This window comes from Colletotrichum siamense (genome assembly GCF_013390195.1).
Source record: "Colletotrichum siamense strain Cg363 chromosome Unknown KSG_Cg363_contig05, whole genome shotgun sequence".
Lineage (NCBI taxonomy): Eukaryota > Fungi > Ascomycota > Sordariomycetes > Glomerellales > Glomerellaceae > Colletotrichum > Colletotrichum siamense.
Genome location: NW_023501018.1, coordinates 2,793,150 through 2,811,738, shown reverse-complemented (window position 1 = coordinate 2,811,738; position 18,589 = coordinate 2,793,150). Strand labels below are relative to the sequence as shown.

The window sequence follows — 18,589 nt, the reverse complement described above, 5'->3', positions numbered from 1 at the left end:
TGCGCCAGCGAGGGTCGCTTTCCCCGATCGTCACCCTGATCTCCTCCGTATCCTCGTAGCCGACGTAGTCTTCCTGCTCCCCATTCTTCCACCTCATTCCCACATGCGAGCCCTGCTTATAAGCAGCCATCATGATCTCCATCGTCTTCTCCGCTCCCACGGCGCCAAAGTGAACCAGCTTCAGCCGGCCTTGCAGCGGCCCGCTGCCGGGCGAGATCGTAAACGTCTTCTCCAGGTTTGACACCATCGCCGCCAGCGCATAGCTGTACTTTTCCCTCGGCAGCGCCTTCAGCGCAGCGCCGTCCGGGCTTCGAACCTCGACCTTGGCGGTGTACGCATGGCTCTCCTTGAGCAGCTCCTGTGCGACCATGCCGAAGCGCTTGTCTCCGTGCTTGCGGTACTCGGGCGTGTCGCTCTCCCAAACAAGCTGGGCATGAAAGCCGTAGCTGGCTACGAGGGCTCCAAAAAGGTGGTCAACGCCATCATTGCGGAGGTTGACATCCTCAGGCTTCTCGGCGTCAGGTTCCGGAGTGTATGTCACCAACCGGGCGCCGGGGGAGAAAGAGGCACGGAAGCTGGGGAGCGGGGCGGCCGTGCCGAAGAAGAGCGTGCGGAGGCCGAGCACCATGTGCGACGGCCCGTTCTCGGTGTAGAGAGGCTTGTGGGATGAGTGGAAATTGGAGTTTCCGGTGCCGAGAGGCAGCACGGCGATGGTCGGAAGAGCAGTCGGCGTCTCCGTTTCTTCGCATCCGTTGAGCAAGTCGACAACGCCACCATCGCCACTCATCAGAACAATCAATTCGGTCTTGGTAGCAGAAGAACCCGGTTGATTTTGCGTCCTTGAAGCCCAGTTGTCTTTTGCAAAGTTGCGAACGCTGTCGGCGTCTTTGGTGATAAGAACGTTGAACCTGTCAGACAAGCCATTGCTTTGCGATGACATGCCGCCTGGTGCTTTTTGATCCGCGAGAATGACCAGTGGCTGGACCACATTGTCCCAGAATTTCGGAGCATGGCCCAGGCCGGACTTTGTAGAAACGATGAAGTGAACATCGTGGCGGCTTGGTTGAGGATTGAGGTGGTCCGGGAATTGCGAGAGTAGGAGGCCGTCAGTGAGCTCTGGGGGCAGGTCGCCGGCGACAAAGAAGATGTCCAGCTGATACGGAAATTCCTTGTCTTCAGCGTCCTCTCTCAGTGCGCAGATAATGGGACCCGAGCTGAGGTGAGGATTCGCCGGGATTATGAATATAATCTCCTCCGGGCGTACGGATTCACTGCCGCGCTGGGATGTGAAGCTCAGCTTGCCATCGACGAAGGTGGCATCGAGGGCTCGGCGGGGTACCAACCCGTGGTCGCGGGGCTCGAAACCCAGAGGCTCTGCAACATCCATCGTGCTATGGGGAGGCAGTGGATGACTCTTTCTGGCCTCTGCTGTCCAACAAGATTCCTGTCTCTAATTTAGTTGATTGCAGTTGTGGATGGCAAGTTATCGCCGGCACGTTGGGAGTAGGGATCGGGACCTAGGTAGCTCCTAGGCAGCCACTCGAGACAGCACAAAGACAGTCAGCCCGTTCAGGCAGGTGCCGGTATCTCTGGTATCCCTGGGACCCGGAGCAATGTCTCGGTGTGAGGTCGAAAAATAAGCCGGCTGCGCTGGAAGTCCTGGTGGTCTGGTAAGGTACCTCTTATGTCCAATTCCGAGCGAACGAACAGGACGCCGCAGCAAGAGTGGGAATTGTAAGCAAGCATGCAGCCCAAAGGTCCGGTTGCGCGGCATGTGCCTGTCCAAGTGTGTCATCCGCCCGCTGATTGCGTTATTTCTGGCAGACCCGACCCTGGTGTTGTAGTGAGTCGCCCGCTGCAGCGGCTGCACAGGCGGGGTAGATCTCGCAATCTTGCCCGTTATCTTGGGTCCCTAAGCCGCTGGAATCTGTGCCCGTCAGCGGCCAGCATCGCCGAACCAATCGCAGTCACGGCACCCGACGCCCGCAGCGAGTCACAACAGGCCGCCTCAGCACCAGACATGGCCCGCCAGCACACACAACCGGCCGTCCACAACGCACCTTCACGAAACAGCACACAATTGCGTGCAACTCCAGAAAACATGGCGGACAGCAGCCAAAACGAAAAATGAACAACATTGGCCATTGGAACAAAAGTGTAGACAGGCCAAAATGATGGGAGCGGGGTTCGAACCCGCGCACTCTCTCGAGTAACAGAGCTTAAATCTGTCGCCTTAGACCACTCGGCCATCCCACCTCTTCAATCTGAATTGGGGTATATTAGCGCTGGAATGCGGGCTATACGGCGCGCGCCATTTTTGGTTGCGCTGCTTACCCATGCGGGTCGCGAGGGGCGAAGCCGAAGCCGAAGCAAAAAGCCCACCTTCGCGCATCCTTGGTGGGGGACCGCCGCGAACCGTGGAGTCTCGCCAAGTCCCGAGAAAGGAAGTCTGTTGACTTTGTCCGCTGGCGCTGGCGTCTGCTTGGTTGAGGGGCGCCGAACAAGAATGACATCTCGACGTCTGTCGAGCTCCTAGTCAGCATCTTCCATCTTCTCAAGTTTGGAAGCACCAGCAGTGACGGAGATGGCGCGGGGCCAGGGAAGGGCAGGGCAAGCGGGGGAGAGGTTTACCTCGCAATTCAAATTCTTCAACTCTGGTATTCTGGTCTGCCTCCAAAGTATCGACTAAAACAACCCCAACTTCTTCTTTTCGCTTTCGTCCATCACTGCCCCTTGGCTCGCGTCATCGGGCCCCAGTTCTCTCTCGGGTTCATCTGGTATCTGACCAACTTCTTTCCCTGCGTGCGCTTACCCAACTGTGCGAGCTTCTCGTCAAACACGAGCGTCTTTCGCAGCTCCTCCTGCGACGCCGCCTTCTCCTCGCTCTTCTCCGCCGCCTTCGCCGTTTCCTCCGTGCTGTCCTGCATCTCAACGTCCTTCTTGTCCCCTTCCTCAGTCACCTCTGCCTTCTTGGCCTCAGTCACCTCTGCCTTCTTGGCCTCAGTCGGGGTGGCTTCTTCAGTCTCCTTGATCTCGTCGGCCGACTTGGCATCACCGTGCTTCTCCGCCTTGTCCAGACCTAGCAGCGTGTATGCCGGCATCTGAGGGTTGATCTTGTCGGTGCGGACGGGGGCCTTCTGGCGAACCCACTCCCGCATGATGAACCAGATAGCCTCCCACGGCGCGTCCGTCTTGACGCTGCCAGGTCGGCAATGGCTGCGCGTGACACGGTAACCGAGGTGCCTCAGTGCGCCCCTGAAGACATCATCCGGAGGCTGCTGTGTATTGAGCGTGCCAGCCAGCTTGCTGGGCATGACAAAGAAGGGGTAGTGGTCGATCCTCGCAAGCTCCTTGTCCTTGGGATCAACCGCTTCCGCGGGCTCCGGGCCAGGGATGTACTCCTCGAGAGCCGTCTGGAGCATGCCCTCTATTCTCGTGGTCGTCTGGTAAACACTCTTGTCGACCGTGGGAATGAGGTCGAGAATGCGCTCGATGAATTCCGCATTGTGCAATGGGCCGCCGTACATCGGTCCTGCAATATGCTGTGCCGAGCCGCAGTGCTGGCAGTGTGAGTCCGTCGGAGGACCTTGAGACAGGCCATGCTTGTAAAAGTATCCATCCTTCTTCTTGGGGTACGGGCGAGTCCGCACCATAGGCTGCGTCTCCCATGCCGAGCAGCCAGGGCAGTTGTACACAATCATCGTCTTGCCTCCCTGGTAGTTGACCGCGTCCTTGGACTTGCGGACCTTGACGAAGATGCGGCAGTAAAAGTCGATGGACAGCGACAGCTGGGGCTCGATGGTCAGACCGTACTTAGCCGCCGCGGTCGTCAACGCGTGAATGATGATGCGCAGACCAACTTCGTGAGAGTGAAGACCCTTGATGGGGACACCACCGTACAACGAGAAGCTCTTCTCGGCGTAGCAGTGGCCGGCCCAATGGCTGGCATCAGTGCAGGTGACGCAGAGCAGACCGCCGTCGTCCCTGACTGCCTGCACGGCAGCGTCGATGAACGGGGCAGCAGTTCCGTAAGGGTCGAGATCGATGACATCGTACTTGTTCTCCTTGCTGGGGTTGCCGAAGCGGTCGCGCTTGGAGAGGTCGTCCGCGATGCGCCTGTACATGTGGGCGATGGCATCGTCGTGGTTCGCCTGGATCTTGTCTTCCAGCCCGTTGTGCTTCGCATTCAGCTTTATCGACTCGACAGCGGACTTTGTCAAGTCGTTGGCCGTGACGGACGTCACGAACGGTAATTCATGCGAGTAGCGCAGCGCACGTAGTCCAGAGGCCGACAGGGCATCGAGGATGGTGAACTTGGGGGCCTTCTTCTCGGGAGCGGACTTGTCTTCGGCGTCCTGAGGCTCGGTAGCGGCAGCCGGGGGTGCGATCTCCTCCGTCTCGGCCTTAGCATCGTTAGCAGCGCCGCTTTCTGTTTGCGCACTCTGCGCTTCGCCGTTCGTTGTCTCCGCCGGCTTGCCGTCGTCCGTTACCTGAACCTTGGCCGGCCTGTCGCCGCCGTCGTCTCCCGCGGCGCGCCGCCTCTTCTTCTCCTTGCGCTTGGAAGCCGGCTGCGCCGCGCGACGCTCGACCACTTCCTCGCCATAGGCCCTGATGGCCAAAACTGAAAGGTCGCGGTTGAATTGCTGGATCGGGTTGTAGAAAACCTGCTGCTTCCCTTGCTTTCCCGCGGCCTCAGCAGGGACCAAGATGGTGGCTTTGCCCTCCTTCACGCCCTTGAACTCCTTGCCATCGTAAGTGATAACGGGGTCTTCCGCGCCCATCTTTTCAATTTTCGGGTCCTCGCCGGCTTGGGTGCTGCACCGTCTGGCTGAAGGAAAGCTGCCCCTCAAAATGAGACGAGTATGAGATGCGACAGAGCAATCCGTGCGACGCAATAGACCGGATGCCCTCAATGGGAGCGGTTGTCGTAGTAGCCGGCTCGCAGCGCGTGTGCCTTGGCGAATACCTCCTCGTATGTACGGAATCAACATACAGATATGTAATGCGATTGAGCGTTCACAATTTTGGGGTCGGCTTTGCTTTGATCTGTCACTGAAGTCAAAGGTACTACAGGTCTGCGAGAGAAATTTCAGTGGGTCCATGTATTCTGCCGAAGGCGGTGAGTCATTCGGTGACAAACTGCACCGAGGAATCTTGACAACAGCAACTAACTTCAACTCAACTCCAGCCATACCGTAAGTTCTCTCCTTATCGTGACTCCTCTACCACTATTACGAATTCCAACCCAGACGTTGGTTATCCTCTCACTAAGATACATGGCCACTTTTTGTTGCCTCCAAAAAAGCACGAACACTCATTGACATCCCCCGTTCCTTCCCGTGCATAACTGAAGCTCATCGATAATGCAAGTTTCTAACAGAATGCTCCCTCTCAAATGTAATTGCGATTTCCTTTCTACTTCTCCTTAACCTTGTCTCCGGCTCCAGCATTGGCTGCCAAGGCTGATGCAGAAACCCTGGAGGCAATCACTGAGCCGCGGCCGGTATTGCCTGGTGCCTGTCCCGGTGTGCCAGGCTGACCCTCTTTCTGGCCCTTCTCAGGAGCCCGTTGACCGCTTTGAAGAACTGAGCTCGGGGTATACACCGCTGGAATATTGGCTTGAATTGTTTGTTTGGCCTCCCAGTAGAGATCGAAGCACTGGACGAGGGCCTGATCAACTGTCATGTCTTCGGGGACAACACCAGTGTCGAGAACCTTCTTGATGTGGTCCTCAACTTCGCTAAACTCCGCCTGGTCGGAGCGGTAGCGGTCAGGCAGGCCACTATTGTGCAGAAGGGCGAGAATGCCAGCATTGATAGTGTTGCTCGCGGCAATGATGGTGATCGGTGTACCATTTTTGAAGGACATGGAGCCGATGGCGGTGAGGACAGCGCCCAAGATGATTTGCAAGATGTATCCGAACCAGCGGATGGTGCTCATGCCGTGATAGAAGTAGAAGTACTTGGTACGGTGCCAGATAACGTCTCGGTACAGACCGCTGGGAATGCCCTTGGGCGGGTAGTACCAGCAGGTGGGATGGAGGGCGACGTGGCCTTCAGTGTCTTTGACGCCACCGATGCCATGAGCGAAGATGGCCCACTCTGATGGAGTGAGAAAGCGGTACCTGATGCGGCGATGCTTAGGCTTCTTGGGCGGAGCGTTGGTCTGAGGCTGGAAGAACCCCGTGAGCGTGTCGAAAGCTCCCTTATCCTCTTCCTCCTTGGCAGCCGACTTCTCAGCGTCGTTCTCGGCCTGAATCTCCATCTCCTCCTCTCGCTCGGACTCGATGCCGTCAAGTTGCAGAGGGGGAAGCTCTCTCATGGTTGCTATCGGGACAGCACGCTGTAAACGAGTGATGTGTGTGTTTGTAGGGAAAGTCGGTGTCTGTGATAAACGCTGTTAGTGGCTTGATAGCTGTCGGCAATGCGTAGACTTACCAGTATAGACCAAAAAGTATCAGCGCACGAGGCAAGTCGTTGAGGTAGTGTCGATGATGAAGGGAGAAGACAACGAGAGAGACGATGGCCGAGGACGACGAAGGGGGACGACGTAAACACATGTCTGGCAGGTACGTCTGGGCACGATGTCTCAACGGAGGCGAGAACGATTCATGGTTTCGAAAAGCAAGAGCACATGTGTCGGCAAGAATCACTTTTACAGCAGGAGGTGACCAACCTTCTCTCCTCAAGGCAAGTAGCTTTCGCGCCATCACCAGCGAATTATGCGAGGCAGCAGCGACCTTCCGTTCGCAATCAACGAAGAGTTACTTACAATGAAGTGATGGGTGTAACTAGACCATCCAGTATCAAGGGAACCCAGTACGGGAAAGATCGTGTCTCCCTCAGCCAGACTTCCAAGACCTCTCCTGCCGGTTGGCGCAACTGCTCAAGGCCTCACGGTTTTGCTCCTTCTTGCCATTTCCGTCAAGACTAGCAACGATTGCTGGTGCCTCTTGAAAGACACCCATGGCTTGGGCAACGGACGCCGTTGTTGGCCACGTAACGCCGTTCGGTTCTGGCATCATGAGGGTTGCTGGGCTTGTTCATGTGCAATGAGACAAGTTTTCACTCCAAATCATCACCAGTGGCCCGACATAAGAGCTTGAGGTTTTTTTTTCTTTCCGGCTGGATCGGTGCCATAGTGACGCTCCACGACCGTAAAAACACATGGCGTTACAAACCTGGGCATCGTTGTGTGTGTTTTTTTTTGTTTTTTTCTGATTTCTTTTAAGCGTAATGTTGCGAAGAGAAGACGCATTAGCAAGCACATCACTTCGCATTCTTGATTGTACCCACGTAGACAGAACCAATATGTTGGAAAGGGCACTTAGAGAGCTCTGTAGACCTGGCCTCCGTATTCGACATCTCTCCAGACCGAAAGGCATCCCTGGGTAAGTCTGTTCCAAAGCGTGCTGCGTCGCTTACACGCTTGCCATCACCCGAGGACATAAGCCCCAGATTTGAAGCGCAGCTCAGTGACATCAACAAGTCATCAAAGTTGACGTAGAGATTGCCGAAAGCTCTTGGTGTGTCGGATGAAGGAGCTGAATGACTTTCTCAAGGAGAACATCAGAAACGAGTCTCCTCGCCCTTTTTTTGACGGAGGACATTCCGATGCTAGAACGGGTCGAAGTAGCGAGTTCACGCAAGAATCAACTGGGCACGCTCTCAGAGATTGGAGGGATTTCTCGATATGGCCAACGGAAGACCCTTGCCCATCCGTTCAAATCGTACCACAGATCCGGATTACTTATTTTGGACGAACTCCTATCATATATTGCTTTAAGTTGGGATGCAACGCACACTCGGGAGGAACCCAGATTGCTGGGACAGATTCAGAGCAAAACGCTATCCGACTCCGAGGCCCGTCGGCAAGTGTGTCAACCCACGCCGGGTCGGTGAAGAGATCCGGCAAGATAGTGAGTTGCGTTCACTGCCTTCGATGCTACCCGACATGGAGATCAGCGTTCTTCCCCGGGCCGCAATTCCCTGAAACCTGCGCCGCATATTCGCAGAACACAATGCACCCCGCACAAGGGGCAACTCGCTACGGGTTCCGGAATGGAGATACCGGAAGATCTTAGATCGCGGGGGCCTTCAATAGACCGGGCGACCGAGGCGGGCAAATGTGTTCACCGAGTTGCCAGTGAAAGCCGAGATGGTGTTGCGAGGGAGCCGGTGAGGCAGTTGTGGTGTGCACACATGGCCGGGAGCGAGGGAGATTAATCGGATGAACCCCTATGGAAGGTGGTGTGATGCTATATCCTCAGCATTGCAGCTAGGCATATCGGGCATCTTGACTTCCCGGGGAAACAAACTACACGGCATGTCGGAATTCAATTCGGGAAGTGCAAGTGTTCAACTGGAACACTGTCACTCGCAGGGTTGCTTCAGATTGGTTATTCTTGGGGGGATTGGAGCAATCAAACGGACCTGACGCCAAACAAATTAAGGAAGGCCGGGAAGAAGCAGCGGTCGAATGTTCGATTGGTTGGTCCTCGCATCGAGGCGATGTGCCCATGGAAGCTTGGCTCGTATCGATGCAGGTCCAGGACGACTGCGGCGTGGCGAGGATGGTGAGGGTGCGGGTACTAGAGCCACACCGTTGCGAGGATGTGTCTGGGGAACCACCGCTGGGGCTGGGGTTGGGAGAGGGCCGAATTGGATGATGGGCGGCGGATAGATGCGGGAATGAGAAGGAATAGTGCGAAGGAGACGACAGCGAGCGTGGAGAGCGAGCCGGATTTCCCTTCTGGTTGCCTATACGGGGAAGCCGGGACCCTCGGCGGCAATAGAGGGAGGAAATGAAGACACAATGGGGTGATCTGGGGCCATGTTGCTAATAACTCGCTTCTTGGAACTGGCGAGGTTGCGACATGGTTGGCGGCGGAGGCTCCTTTGGGCGCATACGGATAGAATGTCGGGTTTTCCGCCACCATTTGGGGTCCGGGGGAAGATGGGTGCCATGGGGAAGAAACGAGGGCTCTGATTGAGGCGGCAAGTCAAGGATAACCAGGCACAGGCAATGGCCATTCAATGATTATCGTGCTATCGGAGGATGAGCAACGACGGGCTGTGGTCCAGGTGTTCACCTAGGTAGGTAAGGTACCTGAGGTAAGGTAGGTGAGCAAGGTGTGAACAAACACGCCACTCGGTGATGGCGGCTGCAGTTGCAGGGCGTCGTTCCCATTCATCGCTCCCTTGATGCGCATGGCGGATCTTTTGTGCGCTGAATCCCAAGCGGAGAAAAGCAAATTGCTAGAGACAAGAACGGCTGAGAGGGCTGTGAGAATCCAGTTCAGATTGGGAAAGAGGAAGCACCGAGACCATACCATGTCGCCATTTCCAATACCCCTGTCCAGCTATCATGCCCTGATTTCTGGGGTTGGGGAGCTTGGGGCTCGGGGGCCTTGGGAGGGTCCATGTCCAGTCTGTTTGGAGATGTAGTGGGAGTGGGAGAGCATGGAGGGGCCCCAGGGCCCCAGGGCAGGGCATATTGCGCCGAGAATGCCCTGCCAGCTCAAGTCAGGGACTTGCAGGGCTGGGCTGTCTGGCGGGCCTGGCCTCGGGAGATCAATCATGACTGTCAGAGACTCAGAGACGCTAGGTACTCAACCAGAGTCAAGCCGACCACGGTCCACGGCCACGACGAGGAGGAGCGTGGAAGGAGAAGGAAGGGGTCCACGTCCACGACCACGTCCACTCCGGAGCCGGTGCTCGGGCCAGGGCACCGAGACGTGGAAGGTACTTCCCGGAGGATCCCCTGTCTGGGGCACATCTTTCGATGTTTCCCCACAGATAAGGTAAAGTAAGGTAAGGTCAACACGCTGCACCTGCGGAGGACCTACCAGGGAACACTGTGAAGCCGCCACAAAACAACTCAGATCCTGCTGTCCCTCCTGTCCTTCGTGTCCTTCCTGTCCCAGACTCCCACCAGGTACGGATAAGGTGCACCCCCTTCCTTGCTTCCCCAGTCTAGCACCTCCGCCCCCCCCCCCCAAGGAAACCACTGACCTGGCGCCTTTCGGCAATGCTGATTGACGGAATTTGTCCTCCGTTTGCTCTGTTCAGCGTGCTTACTTCCACTCTGGGGAGAAACGGTAGGTGCCTCGCCTATCTCTGGCGGGCGTCACCTGCCGTTGGGGCTGTCTGCCTCAAAGCCGCCACATTTACCCGGCACTGCCCTTATGCTAACGTAAGGTAAGGTAGCCAAGATAACCAGCAACTTGGAACATCTCATTCAGCTCGAGCCTAATTAACTCGTCGCGCTGTCTGGGCAGAGACTCACGCAACGACTTGGAACGCGGGGTTGCCAGATTATCAGCTTCTTGAGCGACCAATCAGGCTCTTGCTTGGCTCCTTCAAGAACATGGCTTCAGGGACTAGAGGTTGACGCGGAGAGAAGGCCGGCCTGTGCGAACTCACTGCTTGGAGATACCGGAACACAAATCCGCTGTCTATTTGCAAACCTTCGCTCAGGGGCCGGACCCCGTCCCGGAGCATGATACTCCACTGCATGTCCGAAAGCCAACTCGAGTCGACCACAATTCTACCATTGCATCGGCCTTCTGCCTGCAGTCTCCTTGACAAACGGGGATGCGCAGACGAGTGCTTGGTGACACAATCGACAGTGCATACGAAAGAGAGGCGCTATTGCTTCCCCGTTTCAAGCCTTGATGCAGCCGGAGCTTCGCTTCCCCGGACACGAATCTTCACACGCAATGAATATCAAACTGGCGGTGGATGCGCGACAAGCCTACCAGTCCCCCACAAATGGACAATTTGCAACCCTGTCGTTTAGGGGAATTGATAGGACCGATGATTCACCAACGCATGGGATCTGCCCGCCGTGCAGCATAGATGCGTCAAGACTATTGCGCAATGATATCTGCAGTCTGCATCACGCAGCCAGAGACGCTTGAAGCCTTGGGGCAAATGGCGCCCAGGTTGACGACCCAGAGAGAGTCCATCACGCTGATCCGTCGCACTATCGGCGTGCCCCTTTTATCGGCAGGCTGGCGAGGCGCAACGTCTAAAGGGCCTTCAACCGACATCGAGATGCACACAGGCGTCGGGGAAGCAAGCCAGAGTCTGAATCCCGACGACGGAAAAGCCACTACACATCCCGAGCGGGTTTGGCTCGGGACGGATAACGGGCCCGAGGATGTGAACTCCCTTCCTGGACTCCAGGTTCCTAGCGTCGCGGACAACATTCCACCCCCAATGCCCCAAGGCGCTACGCGGTACGAGGATCACAGCCAGCGAGCCTTTGATACCCGCGGATTGCACGGCACACCGGCATATTCGTACTCAGGCAGAGGATAGGTGTCGAATGGCCGGGAAGAACGGTCAGGATCCAGCTTCGCCTCAATCCAGGGATGGTCTAATTTTACATACAGCTTGCTGTCGTCATGCCGGGGCCCTTGCTTGCTGACACCCATTGGGACATTGTCACTAACGCCGACATGCAGGCCTGTCGCCTCTTCCAGTGATGCTCCGATATGCTCCGAAAGGCCAGTTATCCGGGGGTTACCTGGACAATGGGGACATCTTCTCTCTCTCGACCAGTCTTCCTGGAGACTACGCTGCGACCTGTCGATGTGTGCGCACCAAAATGCTTGAATGGTGAATACTGCGTCATCACAGGGATCGAGCAGTTGGTTGCTGATCTTATCGCCCGTTCTGGCTCAAGGCTCCGGGTGTTCTAACAAGGTTGCATGAAGGCTGCCTTCCCCCACAACCCCATAAAACGACGTCAAAACGCACTTGGGATGCTGGGGTAAATTTCGTGGGGCAGGCCGTGGGGGCTCACACAACGTCGACACCTCCAACTTGTCCATTGGATTGCCTGAAGAGGGTGTGCAGGATTTGGCTAGGCCGAGGACGGCGACCGGGAGCCAGCCACATGTCCTTCGGCGTTACGATAAGGCAGAGCCCATCGGCGTCAGATGCCCCTCGGCGACGGCTTTCCCACCTGCCCCTGGATCTCGACTCCGGAACCGATGGCGGATGGCGCCATGGCTTCATGCGTGCACTCTGCGTACCGCAAAAGATTCCACCATCGGGAGCGAGCGGGACGGTTTGCTTTGACGACCGGGACATCAGTAACAAGCGCGAGAACAGGACCGACGTACCACATCCGATCAGTGTACTCTTCGCTTAGGCGCCTCAACGGTCTTTACTCACCCTCAGGGACAAGCAGCCAAACCCCCACACTTCTTCCCGTCAATGCGAAATCAGGCGTCGGCTCACTCGAATCGCGGCACCAAAAAAACACCGCCAAAGGGAGAAGCAGGCCATGAGTGACGACTCAGCTGGTCTTGGAGTTTCTGACCCTGGCACATGCGCTCTGCTGAAGCGCATTTTAGCGCCATTGCACCATCTCCCCGTTTCCTGGTTTTGGATCAGGCGGAATGGTCAAGTGAAAGGGGTGACTTTCCTTGTGTTTAAGCGCCCGCAAATGTGTCTCAACCTGGGATCTCGTTTCGACGGGCTAATCGAACAAGAATCAGCGTCCACTCGCATGTGCAAAAGGCAACGCAACCATCAGTTGCCATGTCTGTGGCCATTCGGACTTTCTGAGTTATCAAACGAGACGGCGCATACCCAAAAAGCAAACTGTTTGCTACCTAGGCTGCGGACATCACAAGCCGCCGGCCAGCCCAGGCATTTCCCAGGACTCTGGTTATGACCTATCGCCTGAGCCGTCTTAGCAACGAGATATCCGCGTCATGTCTCGTCTCGTCTCTCCCGCATCCGCATGTCTTCCGCGGTTCCCCGGGGGCATTGGCCGCCTCAGCGTACGTGTCGAAAAAAACAATGCCCAAGCCTCTAATGCGGCCTCGCCCGCCTTCTCCTGTCTCGAATAGCAACTCATCTCAACCCTCTTCGAATCGGAACGCATTCCAACTATGCCACCGACGCCAGCGACGCCATGCCGCGCTCCCCAGACTCCCTGGGTACTCATGCCCCACCCCCTCACTCAGTGGCTTTCGCGATGGAATTGTAGAAACATCACTCCCGTTTTTTTCAACAGTGTACGTACCGTCACCCATCCATCTTGGGGTTGAACATCTGCAACTACCACACCCTCTCGCGCGTCAAGTGTGCACCCAACTCGACACGTCGCGTCTGGCGGTGAAGGAGATTCTACAAGCACGTAAGCAAGCAACCTCTACACGCGGTAGTGTTCAGTTCGTTGAGAGAAACATCCAAGCGATGGCTGCGCTTGTCTTTGCTGAGCTGAGGCAGCCATTTCGGAGATGCTACTAGATGCCGAAGCCATTGCCTGAAATACTAGCGACTCTTCGCGCAGATGCTAGCAACGGACGGAAGAGATGCTCCCGCTATTGCCGCCGTCATCAGCACGTCTCTGGCTCGCATGTTGCTCGGTGTAAACTCTCGGGCAGGCGCCAAACAAGAGGATGCTTTACGGCGAGCGGACGCCAGCGTTGCACCGCGTCCGAAACCAGGCTTGTAGATCTTCCTATACGGCATCAGCTGTGGTAAAACAGTTCCCCTTCCTCGCAAAAGCTGGTGGGCTGGTATGTCCGCACCCGATGAGCAAGCCACTACTGGCACTCTCACATGTGACGAGCCTTCGTAAATGCAGCCTCACCAGCGGTCCTGCCCAAGCCAAAGCATGCGACGTGGTTCGCGCGCGCCGTCGCCGCCGCCGCAAGGGCAAGAGAGAGGGAGACGGGGTATGCGCGACATGTGCCCTGATTCACTTGTGAATCCAACAAAAGGCTGCTGGCATTCAACGACTCAGCCCAAAACCTTGGAGCCGAAAAATCCGGAGAAGTCGGGCGCGAGGGATGAGAGACGACAGAGACAACGCACGAATAGTCATGATGGGGCCACCAGGTGGCTGGCTGGGCTCACTCCAAAGGGCAGGTACCGCTACGTGAGAGTGAGTCGTCGAGAAGAGAGAGAGACCTTGGCGTCGCGTTCCTGAACCAACCCAACAGCAGCAAGCCACACAAAATACCGAGCAAGCCCTCCATCCTCTCCAGGTAAGCCAAAGGAGTAGCCCGATCCCCAGGAGATTTCCCCGCCAACAAAAGTACGGGGAAAAGCTTTTTCGGTGACAGCGGCCACTTTGAGTCATCATGGACGACTTACATGTCCCAAAACTGGGGAATCCAACCGTCATCACCTCCTTGGCCCCGGGCTGTGGAAGACAGCATACGTAGCCATCCGCTGGCTCCGGTAGCATGCTTTTCTTGGCCCAAGCTGGTGTAGCCGTAAAGATCCGATGGCAAAGAACCAAGGCAAAAGCTCAGGGGAACCCCTAAATAAGAAGTCCTAAGGCTGGGCTGGGCCGGTGGTCCCTTACGAAGATCCTATGGGGTTTGTCAACAATTTTTTCTGTGATCCCTTTCTCGTCTCTTCCCCACGCGTAGGGGAAAAACAAAAAAAGGTTGCAACAGGTGTCAGAAACCGCTGCTCATGCCAGGGACGGTGGGGCAGATTGTGATATCATCCCCCAGAGAAATACGTAATGCCGTCGTTCCAGACCTTTATTCTCTCGCAGGCCGGGGAAAAAGACAACAAGACAAGAGTTGACTGACTCGAGGCCTTTGCACATCACCACCCACACCCATTCCCTAATCATGCCATTGGCGAAAAAAAACCAAGCTGTGTTCTGCCAGGTTTCTGGAGGTCGCAGATGGCACGATCGAGTGGCCCGTTTACGTAGCTCTGAGGGGCGGGAGAGGAACGGACGGGGAGGGGGAGGGGTGGGTGGTGGTTTAGAATTTCCGGGGTAAACGGTCAAGCTGCTTGACTAATGTTCCCGTACAACCGCGCAACCCAACCCACCGGCAGCGGCAGCGGCAGGCAAAACGATTGTCTTTATCGCAGGAGGGGCGGCGGCGGCGGCGGAGGAGGAGAGGACATGACGGCACGCAATATGAGGCAGACGATAACGCATCGTTTCCTGTGCAAGGGGTGCTGGAAGAAAGATTTCTGCAGTATCTGCCTCCCGTATGTCTACTTTACCCCATAGATATCCATCCCATATACAGCCACCCCATGCCCCCCCAGTGTCTATCCCCCAGCCCAAAAAAAGATAGGGCCAAGAGCGACCAAGTGCAGAGATAGGGACCAAAAAAGGGGGCCCGGCCAAGATGTGCGCGCAAACTCCAAGGAATTCATGACGAGATGGGAGCGCTGGAGCTGACTCTCTCTCTCTCTCTCTCTCTCTCTGAATGGAGCCAGGGGGGCCAGCAGCAGAACCACTGCTGTGCCCTGCTGCGTTGTCACCATGCCTGCCTGCCTTTGCGTCTCTGCCTGCCTCATGCGCGCCTGCGCCGCCATCTGACGAGTAATATGTCACTGCTGATGATCGTTTGAAGAATTTTTTTTTTCATTTGCGCATTGTTGTATTCTGATAGCACAGGTTGCCTTGTGTGCGCCGCCTTCCAGTAGCCTTCTCTTGTGTTGCGTGCGTACATTGAGAGGTCGTGGATATTTCGGTAGAATAACTCGGTAGAAATCCAAGAAAAAAAGGTTTCAACAGATAGAGCGAGCGAGAGCGCGCGGGTGGCCCAGCTAAAGGAAAACAATTACACAATAATGCGAAAAGGCGTGCTACCTTGCCTACCTCCCGCCGCCGCGCCGTGAACCGAGCCGCGGGCTAACACCGTTTCCCAACGACGGCACTCCGACCTCCTCCTCAAACGGGGGCTCACAGCAGGGAAAAAAAAAAAAGAAAAAAAAAAAAAAAAAAAAAAAAAAGGCCCGGATGCAAACTGCGCAGATTACGTGCGGCTTCAGGTGTGTGGGGGTGGGAAAACCGCGCCCGTCCTCCCTCCATCTTTTTTTTTTTCTCTCTCTTCCTCTAGAGGTGCCTGGCTCCCCCCAAACAAACGGGCTGCCGCCGCCTCTGCCCACCCAGCCAAGCAAGGTCCGATCATCGGTCGAGTTGTGACTACCACCGTGTGGGAGAGAGTGTGAGTGAGATGTGTGGGGTGGGTGGGTGGATTGGGGTCTGTCACACCCCGACTTGTGCACCTCAACTCACTCACACACTATGACCACGAGGGAGATTTGAGATTGATAAAGAATAGGTCACGTTCACAGCCAAGTCGAGATGGAGGGTGTCATGGAAATGCCAGTGAAGTGGATCATCGGGTTCTCTTGATTTCTCTCGAGTTTCGAGGAAACTTCTCTAACAGTTTCGGTTGATAAGAAATAACGTACTTGGTCAGGCACGCCTCTATGCGGGCGGCGACTCTCTTCTGAGGAAAAAACACCCAACAGCGCTGATGCGCTGGCCCGCCCGTCCGTGGAAGCTCTTTTCTTGAGCCCATGTACACCGGTTCCCCGCCGTCTATAGGTTGATATCTCTTTGTAAAAATCCCATCGCGCGCCCTCACATACAAACAGACCGTGACACATTTAAGTGGGCGGGTTCGCCGCCCACTCATATACACACACATACAAGAGGATCCTACCCCTTCTCAATCCAAAAGAGCCAGAAGAAAAATAAAAGACAGTGTAGGCACATAATAAACTTTGCTTTTCGTTGTGATGGTTGGGGGGAGAGGAGTCGTGAATCCAATCTCTGGTTGCAAATCCGTCGAGCAGAGGAGTTCTATGAGTTTGGAATGCAGCCGCCGCCGTGAAAGGCGAGACCGTCGCTTCTTTGGTTGGAGAATGTGAGGTAGTTGATTTCGTGATTAAGTAGAGAAGTCGAGGTTGGCCACCTTTCCAATTCGAAAATTCCCAAAACGCCGTAGTTCTATCCCTTCTATATCCCAGGTCGTCAAGTCATGCCACTTTGCCGAAAGCCGTTTCCGTTACATCCGGTCCATGAGATCTCCACCAGCAACGCTGCCGGTGGTGGAACTCCTTCCGCTCTGGAATCCATCGTTGCCGTCGAGGAGTTGGTGAACACCGATCTTGGGGACAGGCAGTTTCCTCACAGCGTCGGGCCGGCTGATGATGTCCGCCAGAGAAGCGCCGGTGGGGCGAGGGGTGCCGGCGCTCGTAGGCGCAGGGGCAGGAGGCAGGTAAGGAGCCTCCAAGTGAGGCTCGAGGGGAGCCAGAGCCGGGGGAGCGGCGTGCTGGAGGGAGAGGTTGCGCAGAGAAGGCAGCTCGTAGCCCATGGGTCGAAGCCTCGGAGAGTGAGCAGGAGTAGCGATGGGAGTGTGGTCCGGAGTGGGAGACAAGGAGTCGTGAGAGAAGGTGGGAGAGGAAGGAGCCGTGGAGTTGGGAGAGTTGGGACGAGATCGCTTTGCGTGACGAGAGCCAGAGTAGTGGTCGTCGTTGTGCTCATCGTTGGAGTGAGATCTCGACATGTGGTAAGCAGAGAGGGAAGGGAGGTGGCCTCGCGAGTTGTGTAGGCTGTGAGAGTAGTATGGATGGTGTCTGGCGGCAGGGCCGTGGAAAGGAGGTGCTGTGAGAGTCTCGCGCTCGACCTGGTTGGCGGCCTTGGCCAGGATGGAGATGTCCATGTTGTTGTTGCCCTGAGGTTGGCGGTTGAAGGGGCTGCCCAGGTGGGTAGGCAGGACATATTGAGTAGAGTAGGAATGAGGAGGAGAGACATTGGGCGAAGAGAGGCTCGAGGTGGGCGCAGATCTGATCGTCTTGGGAGCTGGGGGAGGAGCCATCATTCCATCCTGAGGCATGTGTGACTGGGGACCCGAGTTGTACTGGTTCTTGCCTCTCCTCGAGTTGGGGTTGCTGTGTATCCTTGAGTGACGAGTGAGTTCGTCAGAGCGGGAGAATTTCTTGCTGCAGCCAGGGTACTGGCAAGCATGAGGCTTCTCGCCAGTGTGAGTGCGGATGTGTCTCGTCTGGTGCTCGAGGCGGTGGAAGGCCTTGTCGCACAAGGGGCACTTGTAGGGACGAGGCAGCTCGTTGGGGTTCTCCGCGGTCTGGCCGGGGAGAGGACCCTTTGGCTTCAGCTCGTTGAGCTGACCGAGACGAGTTGTTTCCATGGCGTCGCCCGAAATCATGTTGTCGTTCTTATCGGGATTGAGTAAATTTGAAAAGTTGAAAGGAGACGGTTGTGTCTGTTGCATGTGATCGCCCATTGGCCCAGATATGCAGTGCTGGGCTTGGGAACTATTCGACCCTTTTTCTTTCTGTTCTTCCTTCCGGCAATCGACTTTGGCTATGCAGAACCAAGTCGATGTTACAAGGAATCGTTTCCGAGTTGGTGAATATTGAGTGGTTGTGTGGAGAGTGGGTTGCGCAGAAGGTCGGGCGCGTGTGGTGGGTGAGGTGGGCGATATATAATAGTCGGGGCGAGTCGGAGTTGGGTGCGGAGGGTGTGGTGTGGTGTATGTACCTTATGGTTGACGTTGGGAGCTTTGGCGTTTGGGGACAGTATGGGGTTGTCCTGGGGGCAGTTTGTCGTCGGTGACGGTTGACAGGAGGTGTAACAATTTTTTCCAAAAGAAGAAACAGAGGCAGAGGGAGGGAGGAAAGGACGGGGCGGTAGTTTTAAATGGAAGAGAATGTGAGAAAGAGCGTAGGTACAGACAGGATTGACAAGAGGTGGGATAAGGAAGAAAAAAAGAGGACGGGGGTGGGAGGGTGTGGATGTGTGGACGGTGTGGAAGGGGAAGAATGGTAAG

At 56.0% G+C, this 18,589-nt stretch overlaps 3 protein-coding genes across 3 annotated transcripts; all 3 read right to left on the bottom strand.

Annotated features, from left to right (window-relative positions):
- Positions 1-2,723: 2,723 nt before the first annotated feature.
- Positions 2,724-4,781, bottom strand: CGCS363_v008318 (tRNA (guanine(26)-N(2))-dimethyltransferase; the record flags this gene model as incomplete). Its single annotated transcript, XM_036640167.1, has 1 exon — positions 2,724-4,781. The coding sequence occupies one exon, from the start codon at positions 4,779-4,781 to the stop codon at positions 2,724-2,726; it is 2,058 nt and encodes a 685-aa protein (XP_036494637.1).
- A 634-nt stretch (positions 4,782-5,415) lies between these two features.
- CGCS363_v008317 (uncharacterized protein) lies at positions 5,416-6,321 on the bottom strand (the record flags this gene model as incomplete). Its single annotated transcript, XM_036640166.1, has 1 exon — positions 5,416-6,321. One exon carries the CDS (start codon positions 6,319-6,321, stop codon positions 5,416-5,418), a length of 906 nt encoding a protein of 301 aa, XP_036494433.1.
- A 10,483-nt stretch (positions 6,322-16,804) lies between these two features.
- Positions 16,805-17,965, bottom strand: CREA (DNA-binding protein creA; the record flags this gene model as incomplete). Its single annotated transcript, XM_036640165.1, has 1 exon — positions 16,805-17,965. The coding sequence occupies one exon, from the start codon at positions 17,963-17,965 to the stop codon at positions 16,805-16,807; it is 1,161 nt and encodes a 386-aa protein (XP_036494432.1).
- Between the last annotated feature and the right edge of the window lie 624 nt (positions 17,966-18,589).